Consider the following 26,708-nt stretch of genomic DNA (forward strand, 5'->3'; position numbering starts at 1 on the left):
TCCTCTCCTCCTCTTCTCTCTGACTCCTCCTCTCCTCTTCTTCCCTCTGACTCCTCCTCTCCTCCTCCTCTCTCCTCCTCTTCTCCTCAGAGAGCTGGCGGTAGAGGCCTCGGGCCAGCCGACCACGCTGGTGTTTCTGTAGAATGACAGCTGCAGTGCGAAGACGTAGGAACACACGTCTCCAGAAGTGAGCTCTGTAGAACTTCTGTATGGTGACGGTGCTGGTCAGAACCCTCTTATAGCGCCTCCTACAGGAGGGAGAACAACACAGGATAACACAGGGCACTGTCTGGCTGTCCACTCAACCTTTCCTCATGGACCACCCACCAGGCCTGCCTCTCTCTCCCCAGAACCCCCACCCTGACCCAGGCTACCACAGCCCAATGGAGACCCTCCCTCCCAAACATCTGGGGCTGGGTGACCTTGCCCACTATGTAAAAGGGAGAGAGGACTTCATCACGTTCCATGGAGGGCTAATTTACACCCCTGGCCCAGGGGGCTGATGCGGTGGGGGGTGAGAGGGGGTCTGTGTAGATGCCTGAACAAGCTCTAAGATTTATGCTGTGTCTCTGTCTCTCATCTGCCTGGTGCTCTACTCACAATACTGTGCAGTCGTCAAGTATTGAATCAGGTCGGTATTGATGCCATTTGTTCAAACAATAACTAGATCAACTCTATTCTACAAAATAACATTGTAGAGTACTAAAGGATCAAGACTTGTCGTGACTTTGCCAATGTGTTTCTAAATGGTAGTCAGCAGACAGTCAGATCTTAATCAAGGCAGATCTTAATCAAGGCAGATCTTAATCAAGGCAGATCTTAGCAATATTCAGAACACTGAATCTGCTAATGGTGCTCTTCAAAATGTAATTACTGTCTTTACAGTTTAATAATCCATATATGATTGGTTCTGCATGTCATCTGTATCTTCCATAACTTATGCAGGGACACAGTTCAAATAGTGCCACGTCTATTTTGGGTTGATTAAACATGACAGATAAATAGATCTTTCAGACGTACTGGTATAAGTATGACCCACACCCTCCAGAAAGACTATGAAGAAAAAAAGTGAAATCCTACTAAAAGACAAGGATGATAGCTGGGTTACCAGGTCACGATAATAACAGTTATTCATGATAATAACACTGTCACTCCCCTCACGGAATAATCGGTATAAACAAAAACAATCATACACAAACACACAGTGCACAGACATCCTCGAGCACATGTACTAATTACCACCCTCCAGCTCAGCACTCAACCCCTAGTCACTCACCCTCCAGCTCAGCACTCAACCCCTAGTCACTCACCCTCCAGCTCAGCACTCAACCCCTAGTCACTCACCCTCCAGCTCAGCACTCAACCCCTAGTCACTCACCCTCCAGCTCAGCACTCAACCCCTAGTCACTCACCCCCAGCCCCTCAGCACTCAACCCCTAGTCACTCACCCCCAGCCCCTCAGCAGTACCCACCTTGCCACATAGCTGAGTATGTGTGCCCGGATCACCATGCCCGCCTGTCTCCATACCTCTTCTCTCTCCTTCTCCAGCCTGTGTTCCAGCTCTTCCTTCAGGAACACCTGCAGGACAGTACACACGGCATGGTCAGGCAGAGAGTGGGATGGAGGTTAGTTCCTGTAGGATAGTTAGTTCTTCTTGATAAGGTCTGGATGCAGTCCGTTTAGGACCAGATGTTTGTCGCAGAGATCCTAGTTGTTATCTACTCTCCCTGCTACTCTCCCTGCTAGCTACTTGCCCGGTTAGCTGTCAGCTACTCTCCCTATTAGCTGTTATCTACTCTCCCTATTAGCTGTTATCTACTCTCCCTGTTAGCTGTTAGCTACTCTCCCTGTTAGCTGTTATCTACTCTCCCTGTTAGCTGTTATCTATTCTCCCTGTTAGCTGTTAGCTACTCTCCCTGTTAGCTGTTAGCTACTCTCCCTGTTAGCTGTTATCTACTCTCCCTGTTAGCTGTTAGCTACTCTCCCTGTTAGCTGTTATCTTCTCTCCCTATTAGCTGTTATCTACTCTCCCTGTTAGCTGTTATCTACTCTCCCTGTTAGCTGTTATCTTCTCTCCCTATTAGCTGTTATCTACTCTCCCTGTTAGCTGTTAGCTACTCTCCCTGTTAGCTGTTATCTATTCTCCCTATAAGCTGTTAGCTACTCTCCCTACTAGCTATTCTCCCTATTAGCTGTTAGCTACTCTCCCTGTTAGCTGTTAGCTACTCTCCCTGCTAGCTGTTAGCTACTCTCCCTGCTACTCTCCCTGTTAGCTGTTAGCTACTCTCCCTGCTAGCTACTCTCCCTGCTACTCTCTCTGCTAGCTGCTAGCTACTCTCCCTGCTACCCTCGCTGTTAGCTGTTAGCTACTCTCCCTGCTAGCTACTCTCCCTGCTACTCTCCCTGCTAGCTGCTAGCTACTCTCCCTGCTACTCTCACTGTTAGCTGTTAGCTACTCTCCCTGCTACTCTCCCTATTAGCTGTTAGCTACTCTCCCTGCTACTCTCCCTGTTAGCTGTTAGCTACTCTCCCTGCTACTCTCCCTGCTAGCTGCTAGCTACTCTCCCTGCTAATCTCCCTATTAGCTGTTAGCTACTCTCCCTGTTAGCTGTTAGCTACTCTCCCTGCTACTCTCCCTGTTAGCTGTTAGCTACTCTCCCTGCTACTCTCCCTATTAGCTGTTAGCTACTCTCCCTGCTACTCTCCCTGTTAGCTGTTAGCTACTCTCCCTGCTACTCTCCCTGTTAGCTGTTAGCTACTCTTCCTGCTACTCTCCCTGACTCTCACTGCAGAGAGCCCAGCTGAAGACTATGCCGGTGCTGCAAAGAGTCATAGTGTTGTGTTGTTAGTCCCACAGCAAACATCCTGTCTGTCTGTCTGTGTTTCCCTGCTGCTGTTCTGTCTCTCTGGCTTCTACTGACTACTGAGTAACCAGACAGACAGGAGTGGAGGAGGCAGGGAGAGAGAGGGAGGCAGGGAGAGAGAGAGAGAGAGAGAGAGAGAGAGAGAGAGAGAGAGAGAGAGAGAGAGAGAGAGAGAGAGAGAGAGAGAGAGAGAGAGAGAGAGAGAGAGAGAGAGAGAGAGAGAGAGAGAGAGAGAGAGAGGAGGGAGACAGGAGTGGAGGAGGCAGGGAGAGAGAGAGGGGGAGGCAGGGGAGAGAGAGACAGGAGGGGAGGGGTGCACAGGCAGAGAAAGACTAAAGCGAGGAGAGAGAGACAGGAGGGGAGGAGGCAGGGAGAGAGAGAGGAGGAGAGGAGGCAGGGAGAGAGACAGAAGTGGAGGAGGCATGGAGAGAGAGAGAGGAGTAGAGGAGGCATGGAGAGAGAGAGAGGAGGGGAGGAGGAAGGGAGAGAGAGAGAGAGAGAGAGAGAGAGTGAGAGAGAGAGGAGAGAGAGAGAGAGAGAGAGAGAGAGAGAGAGAAACAGGGAGGAGAGAGAGACAGGAGGGGAGGAGGCAGGGAGAGAGAGAGGAGGAGGGGCAGGGAGAGAGACAGAAGTAGAGGAGGCATGGAGAGAGAGACAGGAGGGGAGGAGGCAGGGAGAGAGAGACAGGAGTGGAGGAGGCATGGAGAGAGAGAGAGGAGGGGAGGAGGCAGGGAGAGAGAGAGAGAGAGAGAGAGAGAGAGAGAGAGAGAGAGAGAGAGAGAGAGAGAAACAGGAGTGGAGGAGGCAGGGAGAGAGAGAGGAGGGGGGGAGGCAGGGAGAGAGAGACAGGAGGGGAGGGGTGCACAGGCAGAGAAAGACTAAAGCGAGGAGAGAGAGACAGGAGGGGAGGAGGCAGGGAGAGAGAGAGGAGGAGAGGAGGCAGGGAGAGAGACAGAAGTGAAGGAGGCATGGAGAGAGAGAGAGGAGTAGAGGAGGCATGGAGAGAGAGAGAGGAGGGGAGGAGGAAGGGAGAGAGAGAGAGAGAGAGAGAGAGAGAGAGAGAGAGAGAGAGAGAGAGAGAGAGAGAGAGAGAGAAACAGGGAGGAGAGAGAGACAGGAGGGGAGGAGGCAGGGAGAGAGAGAGGAGGAGAGGAGGCAGGGAGAGAGACAGAAGTAGAGGAGGCATGGAGAGAGAGACAGGAGGGGAGGAGGCAGGGAGAGAGAGACAGGAGTGGAGGAGGCATGGAGAGAGAGAGAGGAGGGGAGGAGGCAGGGAGAGAGAGAGAGAGAGAGAGAGAGAGAGAGAGAGAGAGAGAGAGAGAGAGAGAGAGAGAGAGAGAGAGAGAGAGAGGGAGGCAGGAGAGAGAGAGGAGGGGAGGAGGCAGGGAGAGAGACAGGAGGAGAGGCAGAGAAAGGAGGAGAGAGAGACAGGAGGGGAGGAGGCAGGGAGAGAGAGAGGAGGAGAGGAGGCAGGGAGAGAGACAGAAGTGGAGGAGGCATGGAGAGAGAGAGGAGGGGAGGAGGCAGGAGAGAGAGACAGGAGGGAGGAGGCAGGAGAGAGAGAGCAGGAGTAGAGGAGGCAGGGAGAGAGAGAGAGAGAGAGAGATAGAGAGAGAAAAGGAGGGAGGAGGCAGGAGAGAGAGAGGAGGGGAGGAGGCAGGGAGAGAGAGACAGGAGGGGAGGAGGCAGGGAGAGAGAGAGGAGGGGAGGAGGCAGGGAGAGAGAGACAGGAGGGGAGGAGGCAGGGAGAGAGAGACAGGAGGAGGAGGCAGGGAGAGAGAGACAGGAGTAGAGGAGGCAGGGAGAGAGACAGGAGGGGAGGAGGCAGGGAGAGAGAGACAGGAGGGGAGGAGGCAGGGAGAGAGAGACAGGAGGGGAGGAGGCAGGGAGAGAGAGACAGGAGTGGAGGAGGCATGGAGAGAGAGAGAGGAGGGGAGGAGGCAGGGAGAGAGAGACAGGAGGGGAGGAGGCAGGGAGAGAGAGACAGGAGGGGAGGAGGCAGGGAGAGAGACAGGAGGGGAGGAGGCAGGGAGAGAGACAGGAGGGGAGGAGGCGGGAGGAGAGAGAGAGGAGTAGAGGAGGCAGGGAGAGAGATGAGGGAGGGGGCAGGGAGAGAGACAGGAGGGGAGGAGGCAGGGAGAGAGAGACAGGAGTAGAGGAGGCAGGGAGAGAGACAGGAGGGGAGGAGGCAGGGAGAGAGAGACAGGAGTGGAGGAGGCAGGGAGAGAGAGACAGGAGTAGAGGAGGCAGGGAGAGAGATAGGAGGGGAGGGGGCAGGGAGAGAGACAGGAGGGGAGGAGGCAGGGAGAGAGAGACAGGAGTAGAGGAGGCAGGGAGAGAGAGACAGGAGTGGAGGAGGCAGGGAGAGAGAGAGGAGTGGAGGCAGGAGAGAGAGAGAGGAGGGAGGAGGCAGGGAGAGAGACAGGAGGGGAGGAGGCAGGGAGAGAGACAGGAGGGGAGGAGGCAGGGAGAGAGAGAGAGGAGGGGAGGAGGCAGGAGAGAGAGACAGGAGTGGAGGAGGCATGGAGAGAGAGAGAGGGGGGAGGAGGCAGGGGAGAGAGACAGGAGGGGAGGAGGCAGGGAGAGAGTGACAGAGGGGAGCAGAGACAGGGGAGGAGGCAGGGAGAGAGACAGGAGGGGAGGAGGCAGGGAGAGAGACAGGAGTGGAGGAGGCAGGGAGAGAGAGACAGGAGTAGAGGAGGCAGGGAGAGAGAGACAGGAGGGGAGGAGGCAGGGAGAGAGAGACAGGAGTAGAGGAGGCAGGGAGAGAGAGACAGGAGTGGAGGAGGCAGGGAGAGAGAGACAGGAGTGGAGGAGGCAGGGAGAGAGAGACAGGAGGGGAGGAGGCAGGGAGAGAGAGACAGGAGTGGAGGAGGCAGGGAGAGAGAGAGAGGAGGGGAGGAGGCAGGGAGAGAGAGACAGGAGGGGAGGAGGCAGGGAGAGAGAGACAGGAGGAGGAGGCAGGGAGAGAGAGACAGGAGTAGAGGAGGCAGGGAGAGAGAGACAGGAGGGGGAGGAGGCAGGGAGAGAGAGACAGGAGTGGAGGAGGCAGGGAGAGAGAGAGGAGGGGAGGAGGCAGGGAGAGAGAGACAGGAGGGGAGGAGGCAGGGAGAGAGAGACAGGAGGGGAGGAGGCAGGGAGAGAGAGACAGGAGTGGAGGAGGCAGGGAGAGAGAGAGGAGGGAGGAGGCAGGGAGAGAGAGAGAGGAGGGGGAGGAGGCAGGGAGAGAGAGAGACAGGAGGGAGGCAGGGAGAGAGAGAGAGGAGGGGAGGAGGCAGGGAGAGAGAGAGGAGGGGAGGAGGCAGGGAGAGAGAGACAGGAGGGAGGAGGCAGGGAGAGAGGAAGGGAGAGAGACAGGAGGAGGAGGCAGGGAGAGAGAGACAGGAGGGGAGGAGGCAGGGAGAGAGAGACAGGAGGGGAGGAGGCAGGGAGAGAGAGACAGGAGGGGAGGAAGCAGGGAGAGAGAGACAGGAGGGGAGGAGGCAGGGAGAGAGAGAGAGGAGGGGAGGAGGCAGGGAGGGGTGAGGATGGCACTCCTCCAAGAGCAGGCCACTCCCCTCCTCCTTGCTCTCATTCCACTGGATCTAGTTAACCCTTCCCTGCCTAGATACTGTAGGTGAATCAGTTCCTGATAACTGGGCCAGATGTTCCAGTAGTCACAGAAACACAGCTGCAGCCCTGCTCCTGCTCCCCAACCCGCACCCCCACCCCAGCCCCGCCTCTCAACCCGCTTCCCCTGTCCCACCCACACCCCAAGCCTGCTCCTGCTCCAACCCCTTCCCCCCACCCCACCCCCACACCCCCACCCCACACCCCCACCCCACACCCCACCCCAGCCCTGCTCCTGTTTCTGTTTCTCCACTAAACTCTCTGAGTCGCTTCCTGGCCCACATCCTTCCTTCCCACATCCTATGCTACCCCCCCCACACCCTTACACCACCCTACAGACCCCCCACACCCTGGTCCTGGGACCAGCTTCCTCATCACACAATCAGACATGGATATAATTAAACACAGACTGTTTCTACACAGGAAATGCAATCCCCCCCTCTACTTTCAAACCCACCTTTAACCCCCAAAATATGGCACTGATATCAAAAACAGTAACGTACAAAGGCATGACACATAATTGTGGGCACAAAAAGATTATACACACAAACATTCGTTTGGGATATTGTATGGTCAGGTCTGTGACTCTCTGCCTCCAACTCAATGTCACCGAGCGCGTCCAGACTTTACAGAGGATTAAAAGCCTTGGAAAAAGCTGTTCCTCATCTCTAGGGTTTCATATACAGTGGGGAAAAAAAGTATTTAGTCAGCCAGCAATTGTGCAAGTTCTCCCACTTAAAAAGATGAGGGAGGCCTGTAATTTTCATCATAGGTACACGTCAACTATGACAGACAAAATGAGAAAGACATTTCCAGAAAATCACATTGTAGGATTATTTATGAATTTATTTGCAAATTATGGTGGAAAATAAGTATTTGGTCAATAACAAAAGTTTCTCAATACTTTGTTATATACCCTTTGTTGGCAATGACACAGGTCAAACGTTTTCTGTATGTCACGAGTTACAAAGCCAGAACCCAGAAGCAGACCAGGACAAGGTAAGTTGAAACGAAGGTGAGTGTTTATTTACAAATTCAAGAGTGATGCTGAATAATCCAGGGAACAGAGCGGGCGGCGTTGATTAGTTGTTGGGGGTGCAGTGGTTGATCCAATCATGGCTCGGCAGCCGCCGACCACCAGGCAGAGGTTGGATGAAGGTTCCGGACGAGTGACTGCAGATGGAACAAAACGGAGGTAAGTAAACAACAAACCAACAAGGTGCAAAACAACAAAACTAACGCTAGAAGCTCTAAGACTGATACTCTGGTAAACCTACTGTTCATGGCTAACGATCCGGCAGGGAATGGATGTTAGGCCAGAGCCTAAGAAGGGTGATGATCAGGACCAGGTGTGCAGATTGCTGATGGGATGCAGGTGCGGAAATCAAGAGAGCTCCCCGAGCGTTCCAGAACCCTCGGGAAACTGGAGATCCCGAGCAGAAAAAACTAGTCCACAGACAGGACCCGACTCAGACTGCCGGGATCGTTACAGTACCCCCCTCCGGACGAACGCCACCGGGCGGACTCCCGGAGCGCCAGGATGGAGGCGGTAGAAGTCACGGATGAGGTCAGCATCTAGGATCTGTCGCCGCGGAATCCAACTCCTCTCTTCAGGACCATACCCCTCCCAGTCCACGAGATACTGGAAACCCCGGCCCCGCCGTCTGGAATCCATGATGCGTCGCACCGTGTAGGCAGGACCACCTCCGATCATCCGAGGAGGAGGAGGAGGAGGCGGAGGAGGCAACAGAGGACTGAAGAAAACAGGCTTGAGGCAGGAGACATGAAAGGTGGGATGGACTCTGAGCGTCCTCGGGAGTTTGAGTCGAACTGCCACCGGGTTGATCACCTTCTCCACCACAAACGGACCAATGAACCGGTAACAACTTCCTAGACTCAGTCCGTAAAGGAAGATCCCGTGTGCCAACCAGACCCTATCTCCGATGGTGTAGGTGGGAGCGGGGATCCGGCGACGATTCGCCTGGAGCTGATACCGGTCCGAAACTCTAAGGAGTGCCTTTCTGGCCCGATGCCAGGTCCGGTGGCAACGAATATGGGCCTGAACAGAAGGCACTGAGAGCTCCTTCTCCTGAGAAGGGAACAAGGGAGGTTGGTAGCCATACAGGCACTGGAAGGGAGACATCCCAGTGGCAGATGTAGGGAGAGTATTGTGGGCATACTCAACCCAAGGCAACTGAGAGACCCAGGAGGTGGGGTTGGAAGAGGCCAGGCAGCGTAGCGTGGATTCCATCTTCTGGTTGGCTCTCTCCGCCTGACCATTAGATTGGGGTGAAAACCAGATGTGAGACTGACTGTAGCTCCAATGGCCAAACAGAAGGACTTCCAGACAGCAGAGGTAAACTGAGGGCCACGGTCGGAAGCTGGAGATCACTGGGCAACCCGTGGACCCTGAAAACCTCCTAACCAGGATCTCGGACGTCTCCGAGGCAGAGGGAAGCTTGGCAATTGGCACAAAGTGGGCGAACTTGCTGAATCTGTCCACGATAGTCAGAACGACCGTGTTCCCCTCAGAAGCGGGCAACCCAGTGACAAAGTCCAGGGGCCAGATGCGACCATGGTCGCCGGGAATAGGAAGGGGGTGAAGTAGTCCAGAGCTGGGCCGATTGGTACCCTTATTCTGCGACACACACTGGACAGGCAGCAACATAACCCCGAGTATCCTCGGCCATGGCGAGCCACCAAAAAGCGTCTGCGAAGAAACGCCATCGTCCGAGCCACGCCAGGGTGACAAGCCATCTTGCTGGCGTGGGACCATTTGAGGACCGCTGGGACGAACCGACTCAGGCACAAACAACCGACCGGGTGGACCGTTACGGGACCGGGCTGCGTCCGAAGAGCCGCCATCACCTCCTCCTCAATCTTCCACCTAACAGCTCCCACGACGCAGTTCCGGGGGGAGAATTGTCTCGGTCTTGGACCCACCTCCTCCGTCTTGGAGAACATCCGAGACAGGGCGTCCGCTGCCGTTCTTAGATCCAGGTCGGAACGTCAGGGAAAAATTGAATCGTCCGAAAAACAACGACCACCTGGCCTGACGGGAGTTGAGGCGTCTAGCCGATTGCACGTAAGCAAGATTCTTGTGGTCAGTCCAGACAATAAACGGTTTGCTCGCCCCCTCCAACCAGTGGCGCCACTCCTCCAAGGCAAGTTTCACCGCGAGAAGCTCCCGGTTACCCACATCGTAATTCCTCTCCGCAGGCGAAAGGCGACGAGAGTAGTAGGCGCAGGGATGGAGTTTACTGTCCGTGGAGCATCGCTGCGACAGGATGGCGCCAACTCCCACATCAGACGCGTCCACTTCAACAGCGAACTGACGGGCGTGTCGGTTGAGAGAGAATCGGTGCGTTGGTGAATCGCCTCTTCAAATCCAGAAGCGCTCGATCCGCCTCCGGATTCCACTTGAAGTTCCTGATACTGGAAGTCAAGGCAGTTAACGGAGCGGCCACACGGCTGTAATCCCGGATGAATCTGCGGTAGAAATTGCGAAACCCCAAAAATCTCTGGAGCTGCAATCTCGTCCGGGCTGGGCCCATTCCAGAACCGCTCTAACCTTCTCCTGGTCCATCCTAATCTCTCCCCTGGAGATGATGTACCCGAGAAAGGATGTCGTGTGGGCGTGAAACTCGCACTTCTCGGCCTTCACGAACAGGCGATTCTCCAACAATCGCTGCAGAACCTGCCGGACATGCTGAACGTGGTCGGAAGGTTCCTTCGAGAAGATCAGAATGTCATCCAGGTAAACAAACACAAAGAGACCGATCATATCTCTCAGGACCGTCGTTCACCATACTCTGGAATACCGCTGGAGCATTGGTCAGTCAAACGGCATCACCTGATACCCAAGTGACCCATCGGTGTATTGAAACCCGTCAACCACTCGTCTCCCTCTCTGATCCGGACCATGTGATACGCATTGCGTAGGTCTAGCTTGGTGAACACCGTAGCACCCTGTAAGGAGTCGAAGGCAGAACTCATCAAGGGCAGGGGATACTTGTTCTTGACCGTGATGTCATTCAACCCCCGATAATCAATACACGGTCGAAGAGAGCCATCCTTCTTACCCACAAAGAAGAATCCTGCCCCCAGGGGTGATGACGAGGGACGAAGCGAGACCAGCAGCTAGGGACTCCTTGATGTAGGTCTCCAAAGCCTCACGTTCAGGGCGGGAGATACTGTATAACCTTCCCTTGGGGTAGACAGCTCCAGGGAACAGGTTGATGGCACAATCATATGGTCGGTGGGGAGGGAGTGACAGAGCCTTCTGCTTACTGAACACTTCCCCCAAATCGTGATATGTCTCGGGAACCAGGGACAAATCTGGGGGGTTTAGCCTCAATCACCTGACTGGGAACCGAATGGGGACAGGCAGTCTTGAGACAGTTAGCATGACAATCAAGGCTCCAACTCGTTACCTTGCCCGTCACCCAATCGAACGTGGGATTGTGTTCCTTCAGCCAGGGGTATCCAAGGACCAGAGGAACATGGGAAGACGGCAGAATGAAGAATGAAATCATCTCCGAATGATTCCCCGACAACAGCATCTTAACCGGTTCGGTCCTCATCGTGATACGTGCCAGACTACTGCCGTTCAGAGTGGTCGCTTCAATGGCTTCCGGCAATTGCTCCTTGGAAAGCCCCAGCTGTTCCACCAACTCGGCATCAAGAAAGCTTCCATCGGCACCTGAATCGATAAAAGCGTTAATCGCTAAGCTCTGATTCCTGTTCACAAGGGTAGCCGGAAACGGGGGTCTGACAGAGGTACTGAGAGGTTGAAACTGGCTCGCTAAAAGTCCTCCCAACTTTAGCGAGCCGGGCAGTTTGGCGACCGCCGGGAACAAGTGGAGATGTAATGTCCCGAGCTACCACAGTAGAGGCAGCAGTTGGTCTTACGTCTATGTTGACGCTCCTCCTTGGTTAACCCGTGCCGCCCCACTTGCATGGGTTCAGAATCGGGAGAGAGGACCTCTCCACTAATCCTTTGTGGTGGAGAATGATCGGCGTGTTCTGGTCCACCACCCGACCCGACTGGGAACTGAGAAGCTGATCGACTGGACGGACCCCATTGCTTCTCCCTCCTTCGGCCTCTCGGACTCGATTATCCACCCGAATAGACAAGGCTACCAAGCTGTCCAGGTCACTAGGCTCGGATAGGAGATCAGCTCATCCTTGAGCTGCTCCGACAGACCCTGGTAAAGGCCGCTTGCAGAGACTCCTCATTCCACCCACTCTCCACAGCCAACGTCTTGAACTTCGATCACGAAGTCGGCCACGCTGCGAGTTCCTTGGTGGAGCGAAAACAGGCGCCTAGCTGCGTCCCTCCCTCGGGACGGAATGGTCGAAGAGCTTCCTCATCTCGGCCGTGAACCCCTGGTATGAAGCCATGCAGGGGTCTTGTCGTTCCCCAAACGGCTGAAGCCCACTCAGCGCTCGACCACGCAGCAACTCAATCACAAAGGCTATCCTAGCCTTGTCTGTGGCATAAGAGTAGGGCTGTAGATCGAACACTAACCCACACTGCATAAGGAAAGAACGGCATCTTCCCAGCTCCCCCTCATATTTATCCGGCGTCGGAACCTTGGGCTCACAGAAGGACACCGCTTCAGACGCGGCAGGCGAGATGGGTGAACCGGTAGTGGATCCTCCACCGGAAACTTGCGCTGGTTCTGGACCTCCGTCAGACCGGTAGAAAGGTTCCGAACTGCCAACGCGATCTCCTGTAGCTCCGTGCTATGATGGCCCAACATCTTCTCCTGATGGGTAATGGCATGGCGAACAGAGTCCAGGTCCGCTGGGTTCATTACTGGCCGGATCGTTCTGTCACGAGTTACAAAGCCAGAACCCAGAAGCAGACCAGGACAAGGTAAGTTGAAACGAAGGTGAGTGTTTATTTACAAATTCAAGAGTGATGCTGAATAATCCAGGGAACAGAGCGGGCGGCGTTGATTAGTTGTTGGGGGTGCAGTGGTTGATCCAATCATGGCTCGGCAGCCGCCGACCACCAGGCAGAGGTTGGATGAAGGTTCCGGACGAGTGACTGCAGATGGAACAAAACGGAGGTAAGTAAACAACAAACCAACAAGGTGCAAAACAACAAAACTAACGCTAGAAGCTCTAAGACTGATACTCTGGTAAACCTACTGTTCATGGCTAACGATCCGGCAGGGAATGGATGTTAGGCCAGAGCCTAAGAAGGGTGATGATCAGGACCAGGTGTGCAGATTGCTGATGGGATGCAGGTGCGGAAATCAAGAGAGCTCCCCGGAGCGTTCCAGAACCCTCGGGAAACTGGAGATCCCGAGCAGAAAAAACTAGTCCACAGACAGGACCCGACTCAGACTGCCGGGATCGTTACACTGTAAGTCTTCACAAGGTTTTCACACACTGTTGCTGGTATTTTGGCCCATTCCTCCATGCAGATCTCCTCTAGAGCAGTGATGTTTTGGGGCTGTCGCTGGGCAACACGGACTTTCAACTCCCTCCAAAGATTTTCTATGGGGTTGAGATCTGGAGACTGGCTAGGCCACTCCAGGACCTTGAAATGCTTCTTACGAAGCCACTCCTTCGTTGCCCGGGCGGTGTGTTTGGGATCATTGTCATGCTGAAAGACCCAGCCACGTTTCATCTTCAATGCCCTTGCTGATGGAAGGAGGTTTTCACTCAAAATCTCACTATACATGGCCCCATTCATTCTTTCCTTTACACGGATCAGTCGTCCTGGTCCCTTTGCAGAAAAACAGCACCAAAGCATGATGTTTCCATCCCCATGCTTCACAGTAGGTATGGTGTTCTTTGGATGCAACTCAGCATTCTTTGTCCTCCAAACACGACGAGTTGAGTTTTTACCAAAAAGTTCTATTTTGGTTTCATCTGACCATATGACATTCTCCCAATCCTCTTCTGGATCATCCAAATGCACACTAGCAAACTTCAGACAGGCCTGGACATGTACTGGCTTAAGCAGGGGGACACGTCTTGCACTGCAGGATTTGAGTCCCTGGCGGCGTAGTGTGTTACTGATGGTAGGCTTTGTTACTTTGGTCCCAGCTCTCTGCAGGTCATTCACTAGGTCCCCCGTGTGGTTCTGGGATTTTTGCTCACCGTTCTTGTGATCATTTTGACCCCACGGCGTGAGATCTTGCGTGGAGCCCCAGATCGAGGGAGATTATCAGTGGTCTTGTATGTCTTCCATTTCCTAATAATTGCTCCCACAGTTGATTTCTTCAAACCAAGCTGCTTACCTATTGCAGATTCAGTCTTCCCAGCCTGGTGCAGGTCTACAATTTTGTTTCTGGTGTCCTTTGACAGCTCTTTGGTCTTGGCCATAGTGGAGTTTGGAGTGTGACTGTTTGAGGTTGTGGACAGGTGTCTTTTATACTGATAACAAGTTCAAACAGGTGCCATTAATACAGGTAACGAGTGGAGGACAGAGGAGCCTCTTAAAGAAGAAGTTACAGGTCTGTGAGAGTCACAAATCTTGCTTGTTTGTAGGTGACCAAATACTTATTTTCCACCATAATTTGCAAATAAATTCATTAAAAATCCTACAATGTGATTTTCTGGATTTTTTTTCTCAATTTGTCTGTCATAGTTGACGTGTACCTATGATGAAAATTACAGGCCTCTCTCATCTTTTTAAGTGGGAGAGCAGAGGTTGAGATCCTCAGATCCTCAGATCTCTAATCACAAGGTACCTCTCTCTCTCTCAATTCAATTTCAGTGTAAGGGCTTTATTGGCATGGGAAACGTATGTTAACATTGCCAAAGCAAGTGAAGTAGATAATAAACAAAAGTGAAATAAACAATAAATATTAACAGTAAACATTACACTCAGAAGTTTCAAAAGAATAAAGACATTTCAAATGTCATATTATGTCTATATACAGTGTTGTAACAATGTGCAAATAGTTAAAGTACAAATGGGAAAATAAATACACATAAATATGGGTTGTATTTACAATGGTGTTTGTTCTTCACTGGTTGCCCTTTTCTTGTGGCAACAGGTCACAAATCTTGCTGCTGTGATGGCACACTGTGGTTTTTCACCCAGTAGATAAGGGACTTGATCAGAATTGGGTTTGTTTTCGAATTCTTTGTGGATCTGTGTAATCTGAGGGAAATATGTGTCTCTAATATGGTCATACATTTGGCAGGAGGTTAGGAAGTGCAGCTCAGTTTCCACCTCATTTTGTGGGAAGTGTGCACATAGCCTGTCTTCTCTTGAGAGCCAGGTCTGCCTACGGCGGCCTTTCTCAATAGCAAGGCTATGCTCACTGAGTCTGTACATTGTCAAAGCTTTCCTTAAGTTTGGGTCAGTCACAGTGGTCAGGTATTCTGCCACTGTGTACTCTCTGTTTAGGGCCAAATAGCATTCTAGTTTGCTCTGTTTTTTTGTTAATTCTGTCCAATGTGTCAAGTAATTCTCTTTTTGTTTTCTCATGATTTGGTTGGGTCTAATTGTGTTGTTGTCCTGGGGCTCTGTGGGGTCTGCTTGTGTTTGTGAACAGAGCCCCAGGACTAGCTTGCTTAGGGGACTCTTCTCCAGGTTCATCTCTCTGTAGGTGATGGCTTTGTTATGGAAGGCTTGGGAATCGCTTCCTTTTAAGTGGTTATTGAATTTAACGGCTCTTTTCTGGATTTGGATAATTAGCGGGTATCGGCCTAATTCTGCTCTGCATGCATTATTTGGTGTTTTACGTTGTAATATAATAATAATATGCCATTTAGCAGACGCTTTTATCCAAAGCGACTTACAGTCATGCGTGCATACATTTTATTGTTGTACACTGAGGATATTTTTGCAGAATTCTGCATGCAGAGTCTCAATTTGGTGTTTGTCCCATTTTGTGAATTCTTGGTTGGTGAGCGGACCCCAGACCTCACAACCATAAAGGGCAATGGGTTCTATAACTGATTAATGTATTTTTAGCCAGATCCTAATTGGTATGTCAAATTTTATGTTCCTTTTGATGGCATAGAACGCCCTTCTTGCCTTGTCTCTCAGATTGTTCACAGCTTTGTGGAAGTTACCTGTGGCGCTGATGTTTAGGCCGAGGTATGTATCGTTTTTTGTGTGCTCTAGGGCAACGGCGTCTAGATGGAATTTGTATTTGTGGTCCTGGCAACTGGACCTTTTTTGGAACACCATTATTTATGTCTTACTGAGATGTACTGTCAGGGCCCAGGTCTGACAGAATCTGTGCAGAAGATCTAGGTGCTGTTGTAGGTCCTCCTTGGTTTGTGATGGAAGCACCAGATCATCAGCAAACAGTAGACATTTGACTTCAGATTCTAGTAGGGTGAGGCCAGATGCTGCAGACTGTTCTAGTGCCCTCGCCAACTCGTTGATATGTAAGTTGAAGAGGGTGGGGCTTAAACTGCATCCCTGTCTCACCCCACGGCCCTGTGGAAAGAAATGTGTTTGTTCTTTGCCAATTTTAACCGCACACTTGTTGTTTGTGTACATGGATTTTATAATGTTGTATGTTTTTCCCCCAACACCACTTTCCATCAATTTGTATAGCAGACCCTCATGCCAAATTGAGTCAAAAGTTTTTTGGAAATAAACAAAGCATGAGAAGACTTTGCCTTTGTTTTGGTTTGTTTTTTTGTCAATTAGGGTGTGCAGGATGAATACGTAGTTTGTCGTACGGTAATTCGGTAAACAAGCTAATTTGACATTTGCTCAGTACATCGTTTTCACTGAGGAAATGAACTAGTCTGCTGTTAATGGGCTTGCAAGTGGCGCAGCGGTCTAAGGCACTGCATCTCAGTGCTTGAGGCGTCACTACAGACCCCCTGGTTCGATTCCAGGCTGTATCACAACCGGCCGTGAATGGGAGTCCCATAGGGCGGCGCACAATTGGCCCAGCGTCTTCCGGGTTTGGCCGGTGTAGGCCGTCATTGTAAATAAGAATTTGTTCTTAACTGACTTGCCTAGTTAAATAAATAAAATAAAAATGATTATGCAGAAGATTTTCCCAAGGTTGCTGTTGACGCATATCCCACGGTAGTTATTGGGGTCAAATTTGTCTCCACTTTGTGGTTTGGGGTGATCAGTCCTTGGTTCCAAATATTGGAGAAGATGCCAGAGCTAAGGATGATGTTAAAGAGTTTAAGTACAGCCAATTGGAATTTGTGGTCTGTATATTTTATCATTCATTGAGGATACCATCAACACCACAGGCCTTTTTGGGTTGGAGGGTTTATATATTGTCCTGTAGTTCATTCAATGTAATTGGAGAATCCAGTGGGTTCTGGTAGTCTTTAATAGTTGATTCTAAGATTTGCATTTGATCATGTATATGTTTTTGCTGTTTGTTCTTTGTTATAGGGCCAAAAAGATTGGAGAAGTGGTTTACCCATACATCTCAGTTTTGGATAGATAGCTCTTCGTGTTGTTGTTTGTTTAGTGTTTTCCAATTTTTCCAGAAGTGGTTAGAGTCTATGGATTCTTCAATTACATTGAGCTGATTTCTGACGTGCTGTTCCTTCTTTTTCCGTAGTGTATTTCTGTATTGTTGTAGTGATTCACCATAGTGAAGGCGTAGGCTCAGGTATTCTGGGTCTGTATGTTTTTGGTTGGATTCTTCATCAAACCATTTGTCATTGTTGTTAATTTTCTTAGGTTGTCTGCTTATCAAATATACTGTTTAGGTTTTCTACTGCCAAGTTTACACCTTCACTATTACAGTGGAACGTTTTGTCCAGGAAGTTGTCTAAAAGGGATTTAATTTGTTGTTGCCTAATAGTTTTTTGGTAGGTTTCTACACTACTTTCCTTCCATCTATAGCATTTCTTAATATTGTGCAGTTCCTTTGGCTTTGATGCCTCATGATTGAGTGGGGGAGGGAATGCTGTCACCTCCAGGTAGGTGTTTGTCCCCCTGTGTGCTGAGGGTGTCAGGTTCTTGTCCAGTTCTGGCATTTAGGTCGCCACAGACTAGTACATGTCCCTGGGTCTGGTAATGATTGATTTCCCCCTCCAGGATGGAGAAGCTGTCTTCATTAAAGTATGGGGATTCTAGTGGGGGGATATAGGTAGCACACAGGAGGACATTTTTCTCTGTTGAGATCATTTCCTTTTGAATTTCTAGCCAAATGTAAAATGTTCCTGTTTTGATTAATTTAATAGAGTGAGTTAGGTCTGCTCTATACCAAATTAGCATACCCCCTGAGTCCCTTCCCTGTTTCACACCAAGTAGTTTGGTGGATGGGAATACCAGCTCTCTGTAACCTAGAGGGCAACCAGTGGGTCCATCTCCTCTATACCATGTTTCTTGTAGGATGACAATGTCTGTATTTCCAATTTCTTTGTTGTAGTCTGGGTTCCTGCTCTTTAGGCCAAAGGCAGATGACCTCAGGCCTTGGATATTCCAGGATGAAATAGTGCTTTGTGTTCCATAAAGTGTCTAATATTGTTGGTCGTGTGGTTTGGCCTCAGGCCAGTAATTGTGAGCAGAGCCTGCTGAGCATCTGGTACATGCCATTGGCTTGGGCTAGTGTAAGAGTGGGGGTTGGGCCTGTTTGCCTGCTCACGGCCTGGGCGTATGTGTGACTTTCATGTTGAGGCCCTCGTTGTGGGAGTGGGGGGCTTGGGGTGGGTAGGAGGGGCATAGGTCTGATCTGAGGGGGCCTCAATGGGGTGTGGGCATGGTTGACTTGGGGGGGTGTTGATTGGTTGGTGTGGGGTTGTGGATGTTGCTGGTGATGCTGGTTTATACTGGAATAGTATAAAAGTAATCCTTCTACCCCCCCCCCCCCATTAAAAATAATAAAATAAAGTGGTTGTCCCACTGGCTATCATAAGTTGAATGCATCAATGTGTATTTCTGTGCAGCCATTCAGCATTGGCCCTTGGAGATGAGGAACAGCTTTTTATTGGCCCTTGGAGATGAGGAACAGCTTTTTATTGGCCCTTGGAGATGAGGAACAGCTTTTTATTGGCCCTTGGAGATGAGGAACAGCTTTTTTATTGGCCCTTGGAGATGAGGAACAGCTTTATATTCTCCTTGAGATGAGGAACAGCTTTTTATTGGCCCTTGGAGATGAGGAACAGCTTTTTATTGGCCCTTGGAGATGAGGAACAGCTTTTTATTGGCCCTTGGAGATGAGGAACAGCTTTTTATTGGCCCTTGGAGATGAGGAACAGCTTTTTATTGGCCCTTGGAGATGAGGAACAGCTTTTATTGGCCCTTGGAGATGAGGAACAGCTTTTTATTGGCCCTTGGAGATGAGGAACAGCTTTTATTCTCCCTTGGAGATGAGGAACAGCTTTTTATTGGCCCTTGGAGATGAGGAACAGCTTTTTATTGGCCCTTGGAGATGAGGAACAGCTTTTTATTGGCCCTTGGAGATGAGGAACAGCTTTTTCCAAGGCTTTAATCCTCTGTAGAGAGCAGAGAATACGTTGGTATGGTATGAGCCTCTACCCAGCCCCCATCATGATCCTAAATCACCCACCACCATGCTACACCTCTTTAATCACCCACCACCATGCTACACCTCTTTAATCACCCACCACCATGCTACACCTCTTTAATCACCCACCACCATGCTACACCTCTAATCACCCACCACCATGCTACACGCTTTAATCACCCCACCACCATGCTACACCTCTTTAATCACCCACCACCATGCTACACCTCTTTAATCACCCACCACCACTTGCTACACCTCTTTAACCACCCACCATGCTACACCCTCTTTAATCACCCACCACCATGCTACACCTCTTTAATCACCCACCACCATGCTACACCTCTTTAATCACCCACCACCATGCTACACCTCTAATCACCCACCACCATGCTACACCTCTAATCACCCACCACCATGCTACACCTCTTTAATCACCCACCACCATGCTACACCTTTTTAATCACCCACCACCATGCTACACCTCTTTAATCACCCACCACCATGCTACACCTCTTTAATCACCCACCACCATGCTACACCTCTAATCACCCACCACCATGCTACACCGCTTTAATCACCCACCACCATGCTACACCTCTTTAAACACCCACCACCATGCTACACCTCTTTAATCACCCACCACCATGCTACACCTCTTTAACCACCCACCATGCTACACCTCTTTAATCACCCACCACCATGCTACACCTCTTTAATCACCCACCACCATGCTACACCTCTTTAATCACCCACCACCATGCTACACCTCTTTAATCACCCACCACCATGCTACACCTCTTTAATCACCCACCATGCTACACCTCTTTAATCACCCACCACCATGCTACACCTTTTTAATCACCCACCACCATGCTACACCTCTTTAATCACCCACCACCATGCTACACCTCTTTAATCACCCACCACCATGCTACACCTCTTTAATCACCCACCATGCTACACCTCTTTAATCACCCACCACCATGCTACACCTCTTTAATCACCCACCACCATGCTACACCTCTTTAATCACCCACCACCATGCTACACCTCTTTAATCCCCCACCACCATGCTACACCTCTTTAATCACCCACCATGCTACACCTCTTTAATCACCCACCACCATGCTACACCTCTTTAATCACCCACCATCATGCTACACCTTTTTAATCACCCACCACCATGCTACACCTCTTTAATCACCCACCACCATGCTACACCTCTTTAATCACCCACCATGCTACACCTCTTTAATCACCCACCATGCTACACCTCTTTAATCACCCACCATCATGCTACACCTTTTTAATCACCCACCACCATGCTACACCTCTTAAATCACCCACCATGCTACACCTCTTTAATCACCCACCATGCTACACCTCTTTAATCACCCACCATGCTACACCTCATCCCTCTGCGGGTCCCACACACACAGACCACCAGTCACACCTCTAGTCCACATACTGACACTCTGCCTGACCTTCTGGCCTCTTGGCCTTTGCCCCCGTGGTCAGTCCTTTACCCCCGTGGTCAGGCCTTTACCCCCGTGGTCAGGCCTTTACCCCCGTGGTCAGTCCTTTACCCCCGTGGTCAGGCCTTTACCCCCGTGGTCAGTCCTTTACCCCGTGGTCAGGCCTTTACCCCCGTGGTCAGGCCTTTACCCCGTGGTCAGGCCTTTACCCGTGGTCAGGCCTTTACCCCGTGGTCAGGCCTTTACCCCGTGGTCAGGCCTTTACCCCGTGGTCAGGCCTTTACCCCCGTGGTCAGGCCTTTACCCCCGTGGTCAGGCCTTTACCCCCGTGGTCAGTCCTTTACCCCGTGGTCAGGCCTTTACCCCGTGGTCAGTCCTTTACCCCCGTGGTCAGTCCTTTACCCCCGTGGTCAGTCCTTTACCCCCGTGGTCAGGCCTTTACCCCCGTGGTCAGGCCTTTACCCCCGTGGTCAGGCCTTTACCCCCGTGGTCAGGCCTTTACCCCCGTGGTCAGTCCTTTACCCCCGTGGTCAGGCCTTTACCCCCGTGGTCAGGCCTTTACCCCGTGGTCAGTCCTTTACCCCCGTGGTCAGGCCTTTACCCCCGTGGTCAGGCCTTTACCCCCGTGGTCAGTCCTTTACCCCCGTGGTCAGGCCTTTACCCCCGTGGTCAGTCCTTTACCCCCGTGGTCAGTCCTTTACCCCCGTGGTCAGTCCTTTACCCCCGTGGTCAGTCCTTTACCCCCGTGGTCAGTCCTATTGTCTCTTTAAATCCTGATGTCCTGCATCATTTTACAGCGTGTCATGGAGCTATCACTGTAAGTTAGCGGTGTCCCGCATCATAACTTCTTGTTGTTGACTTCCTTTCAGACAGATATCCATGACGTCAGACAGATATCCATGACGTCAGACAGATATCAATTACGTCAGACAGATATCCATTACGTGGATGATGAGGAAGGCTTGTAAAAATTTAAGGACTTCAGATGACCTGATATTTCACCTGATCCTGTCCTGTCCCAGCTATGGGTTTGTTGTTAGCCTGAAGCTAATGCTCCTTCGGTCCCTGTTCTTGTAACCTATAACATGTAACTCTACCCTGTCAAAGCCTGTAAACCCCTGGGTCACAGTACATGCAGCAGAGTACACCGTGTAACAGAGTGATGTGTCGTCAGAACCACTGGGCCAGCGTACCTTAGTCTTCCCCAGCTGCCAGTCTCTCTTGGCGGGGTCGTATGACATCAACAGCTCTGTGCACCTCCCTCTCTGGTCGTCTGTTGGATGCTTGTCTTTCAGGATCATCTTGTACCTGCACAGGGAACAGAGACACAGACAGGTCAGACAGATCAGACACAGATCAGACAGGTCAGACAGATCAGACACAGATCAGACAGGTCAGACAGATCAGACAGATCAGACAGGTCAGACAGATCAGACACAGATCAGACAGGTCAGACAGATCAGACAGATCAGACAGGTCAGACAGATCAGACAGGTCAGACAGGTCAGACAGATCAGACACAGATCAGACAGGTCAGACAGATCAGACAGGTCAGACAGATCAGACAGATCAGACACAGGTCTCAATGACCCAGGTGAACGCTGAGTCCTCGTGTTCTGCTGTTTTGTAAGAGGGAAGACAGACCAACATGAGCGTTGGTTGTGCGCAGCGGCGGCACAGTGGGTTGGTGGCCGTGCCATTGACTCTGATCACAGAGCATCCCCAGCGTTCGTCCACACCCAGCAGGTTATCTACATGTTGAATCCCCAGCGTTCGTCCACACCCAGCAGGTTATCTACATGTTGAATCCCCAGCGTTCGTCCACACCCAGCAGGTTATCTACATGTTGAATCCCCAGCGTTCGTCCACACCCAGCAGGTTATCTACATGTTGAATCCCCAGCGTTCGTCCACACCCAGCAGGTTATCTACATGTTGAATCCCCAGCGTTCGTCCACACCCAGCAGGTTATCTACATGTTGAATCCCCAGCGTTCGTCCACACCCAGCAGGTTATCTACATGTTGAATCCCCAGCGTTCGTCCACACCCAGCAGGTTATCTACATGTTGAATCCCCAGCGTTCGTCCACACCCAGCAGGTTATCTACATGTTGAATCCCCAGCGTTCGTCCACACCCAGCAGGTTATCTACATGTTGAATCCCCAGCGTTCGTCCACACCCAGCAGGTTATCTACATGTTGAATCCCCAGCGTTCGTCCACACCCAGCAGGTTATCTACATGTTGAATCCCCAGCGTTCGTCCACACCCAGCAGGTTATCTACATGTTGAATCCCCAGCGTTCGTCCACACCCAGCAGGTGATTCTACATGTTGAATCCCCAGCGTTCGTCCACACCCAGCAGGTTATCTACATGTTGAATCCCCAGCGTTCGTCCACACCCAGCAGGTTATCTACATGTTGAATCCCCAGCGTTCGTCCACACCCAGCAGGTTATCTACATGTTGAATCCCCAGCGTTCGTCCACACCCAGCAGGTTATCTACATGTTGAATCCCCAGCGTTCGTTCACACCCAGCAGGTGATTCTACATGTTGAATCCCCAGCGTTCGTCCACACCCAGCAGGTTATCTACATGTTGAATCCCCAGCGTTCGTCCACACCCAGCAGGTTATCTACATGTTGAATCCCCAGCGTCAGTCCACACCCAGCAGGTTATCTACATGTTGAATCCCCAGCGTTCGTCCACACCCAGCAGGTTATCTACATGTTGAATCCCCAGCGTTCGTCCACACCCAGCAGGTGATTCTACATGTTGAATCCCCCAGCGTTACGTCCCACACCCAGCAGGTTATCTACATGTTGAATCCCCAGCGTTCGTCCACACCCAGCAGGTTATCTACATGTTGAATCCCCAGCGTTCGTCCACACCCAGCAGGTTATCTACATGTTGAATCCCCAGCGTTCGTCCACACCCAGCAGGTTATCTACATGTTGAATCCCCAGCGTTCGTCCACACCCAGCAGGTTATCTACATGTTGAATCCCCAGCGTTCGTCGACACCAAGCAGGTGATTCTACATGTTGAATCCCCAGCGTTCGTCCACACCCAGCAGGTTATCTACATGTTGAATCCCCAGCGTTCGTCCACACCCAGCAGGTTATCTACATGTTGGATCCCCAGCTGTTCGTCCACACCCAGCAGGTTATCTACATGTTGAATCCCCCAGCGTTCGTCCACACCCAGCAGGTTATCTACATGTTGAATCCCCAGCGTTCGTCGACACCAAGCAGGTGATTCTACATGTTGAATCCCCAGCGTTCGTCCACACCCAGCAGGTTATCTACTGTGCACGGGAGATGGTCTGTCTTCCCTGTAAAAGATAATTGTCAGTTTTTCTCACCTGCTGTAGAAGTCTGTAAAGGTCCTGCGGACAGGGAACCCAGCCCTGCGGATCTTCACTGTCTCCAACATCCCAGAATACCTCAGCTGGTTCAGGACCACTTCTGGGTCAAACATGTTGGCGTTCTGAGAAGTGCAAAACATACAGAATTACTTTTCAACTCTAACTGTGTGAGAATACACAACAGCAGCCGTCAGATGACTGGACAGAAGTATAGCTGACAGTACTCTGCTTGCCTTACAGAGGGACAAGGTGTTTAGAGGAGCTAGATCCTTACAACTCACAGGAACCTTTCAGTCCGGTATAATCAACTCTATTGTTCTCAGGTGCTCTGTTCTGACTGCGTCATGTTGTTCCTCAGTGCTGGTTATCACACTGCACAATCACTGAACTCTGATTCACATCTCACCGGCTGTGGCTGTGTATGGTGTGTGTGTGTCTGTGTGTATGGTGTGTGTCTGTGCGTGTGTATGGTGTGTGTCTGTGTGTGTGTGTGTGTGTGTGTGTGGTGTGTGGTGTGTGTCTGTGTATATGGTGTTTGTCTGTGTGTGTATGGTGTGTGTGTGTCTGTGTGTATGGTGTGTGTGTGTGTGTGTGTGTGTATGGTGTGTGTCTGTGTGTGTATGGTGTGTGTCTGTGTGTGTGTATGGTGTGTGTGTGTCTGTGTGTATGGTGTGTGTCTGTGCGTGTGTATGGTGTGTGTCTGTGTGTGTGTGTGTGTGGTGTGTGGTGTGTGTCTGTGTATATGGTGTTTGTCTGTGTGTGTATGGTGTGTGTGTGTCTGTGTGTATGGTGTGTGTGTGTGTGTGTGTGTATGGTGTGTGTCTGTGTGTGTATGGTGTGTGTCTGTGTGTGTGTATGGTGGGTGTGTGTGTGTGTGTGTGTGTGTATGGTGTGTGTCTGTGTGTGTATGGTGTGTGTGTGTGTGTTGGTGTGTGTGTCTGTGTGTATGGTGTGTGTCTGTGTGTGTGTGTGTGTGTGTGGTGTGTGTGTGTGTGTATGGTGTGTCTGTGTGTATGGTGTGTGTGGTGTGTGTGTATGGTGTGTGTCTGTGTCTGTGTGTGTGGTGTGTCTGTGTGTGTGTGTGGTGTGTCTGTGTGTGTGTATGGTGTACCCTACCATCAGGCATGTTATCAACCTGTGTTAAACCCCAAGAGACAACAGCATTCCCTGTGGTACAGCTAAACCCCCAGACAGGACAACAGAATTCCCTGTGGTACAGCTAAACCCCCAGAGACAACAGCATTCCCTGTGGTACAGCTAAACCCCCAGACAGGACAACAGAATTTCCCTGTGTCAGCTAAACCCCAAGAGACAACAGCATTCCCTGTGGTACAGCTAAACCCCCAGACAGGACAACAGAATTCCCTGTGGTACAGCTAAACCCCCAGAGACAACAGCATTCCCTGTGGTGCAGCTAAACCCCCGGACAGGACAACAGCATTCCCTGTGGTACAGCTAAACCCCCAGAGACAACAGCATTCCCTGTAGTACAGCTAAACCCCCAGAGACAACAGCATTCCCTGTGGTACAGCTAAACCCCCAGACAGGACAACAGCATTCCCTGTGGTACAGCTAAACCCCCAGAGACAACAGCATTCCCTGTGGTACAGCTAAACCCCCAGACAGGGCAACAGCATTCCCTGTGGTACAGCTAAACCCTCAGAGACAACAGCATTCCCTGTGGTGCAGCTAAACCCCAGACAGGACAACAGCATTCCCTGTGGTGCAGCTAAACCCCCAGACAGGACAACAGCATTCCCTGTGGTACAGCTAAACCCCCAGACAGGACAACAGCATTCCCTGTGGTACAGCTAAACTCCCAGACAGGACAACAGCATTCCCTGTGGTGCAGCTAAACCCCCAGAGACAACAGCATTCCCTGTGTTACAGCTAAACCCCCAGAGACAACAGCATTCCCTGTGGCGCTAAAAGGCATTCCCTGTGGTACAGCTAAACCCCCAGACAGGACAACAGCATTCCCTGTGGTACAGCTAAACCCCCAGACAGGACAACAGCATTCCCTGTGGTACAGCTAAACCCCCAGACAGGACAACAGCATTCCCTGTGTTACAGCTAAACCCCCAGACAACAGCATTCCCTGTGGTGCAGCTAAACCCCCAGAGACAACAGCATTCCCTGTGGTACAGATAAACCCCCTGAGACAACAGCATTCCCTGTGGTACAGCTAAACCCCCCAGACAGGACAACAGCATTCCCTGTGGTACAGCTAAACCCCCAGACAACAGCATTCCCTGTGGTACAGCTAAACCCCCAGAGACAACAGCATTCCCTGTAGTACAGCTAAACCCCCAGAGACAACAGCATTCCCTGTGGTACAGCTAAACCCCCAGACAGGACAACAGCATTCCCTGTGGTACAGCTAAACCCCCAGAGACAACAGCATTCCCTGTGGTACAGCTAAACCCCCAGACAGGGCAACAGCATTCCCTGTGGTACAGCTAAACCCTCAGAGACAACAGCATTCCCTGTGGTGCAGCTAAACCCCCAGACAGGACAACAGCATTCCCTGTGGTGCAGCTAAACCCCCAGACAGGACAACAGCATTCCCTGTGGTACAGCTATACCCCAGAGACAACAGCATTCCCTGTGGTACAGCTAAAACCCCCAGACAGGACAACAGCATTCCCTGTGGTACAGCTAAACCCCCAGACAGGACAACAGCATTCCCTGTGGTGCAGCTAAACCCCCAGAGACAACAGCATTCCCTGTGTTACAGCTAAACCCCCAGAGACAACAGCATTCCCTGTGGTACAGCTAAACCCCCAGACAGGACAACAGCATTCCCTGTGGTACAGCTAAACCCCCCAGACAGGACAACAGCATTCCCTGTGGTACAGCTAAACCCCCAGACAGGACAACAGCATTCCCTGTGTTACAGCTAAACCCCCAGACAACAGCATTCCCTGTGGTGCAGCTAAACCCCCAGAGACAACA

The 26,708-nt window shown here is 51.2% G+C and overlaps 1 protein-coding gene across 1 annotated transcript in view; it reads right to left on the bottom strand.

The window, feature by feature from the left end:
• The window catches only part of myo10l3 (myosin X, like 3), a gene marked incomplete at its 5' end in the record, with an annotated part of 171,151 nt that overhangs the window by 57,914 nt on the left and 86,529 nt on the right, over nucleotides 1-26,708 (bottom strand). The window contains 4 exon segments of the mRNA XM_045213050.1: nucleotides 35-248; nucleotides 1,473-1,579; nucleotides 21,583-21,697; nucleotides 23,751-23,875. Of these exon segments, the coding sequence (XP_045068985.1) occupies nucleotides 35-248; nucleotides 1,473-1,579; nucleotides 21,583-21,697; nucleotides 23,751-23,875 (561 nt within the window).

This window comes from Coregonus clupeaformis, unplaced genomic scaffold, assembly GCF_020615455.1.
Source record: "Coregonus clupeaformis isolate EN_2021a unplaced genomic scaffold, ASM2061545v1 scaf0075, whole genome shotgun sequence".
NCBI lineage: Eukaryota > Metazoa > Chordata > Actinopteri > Salmoniformes > Salmonidae > Coregonus > Coregonus clupeaformis.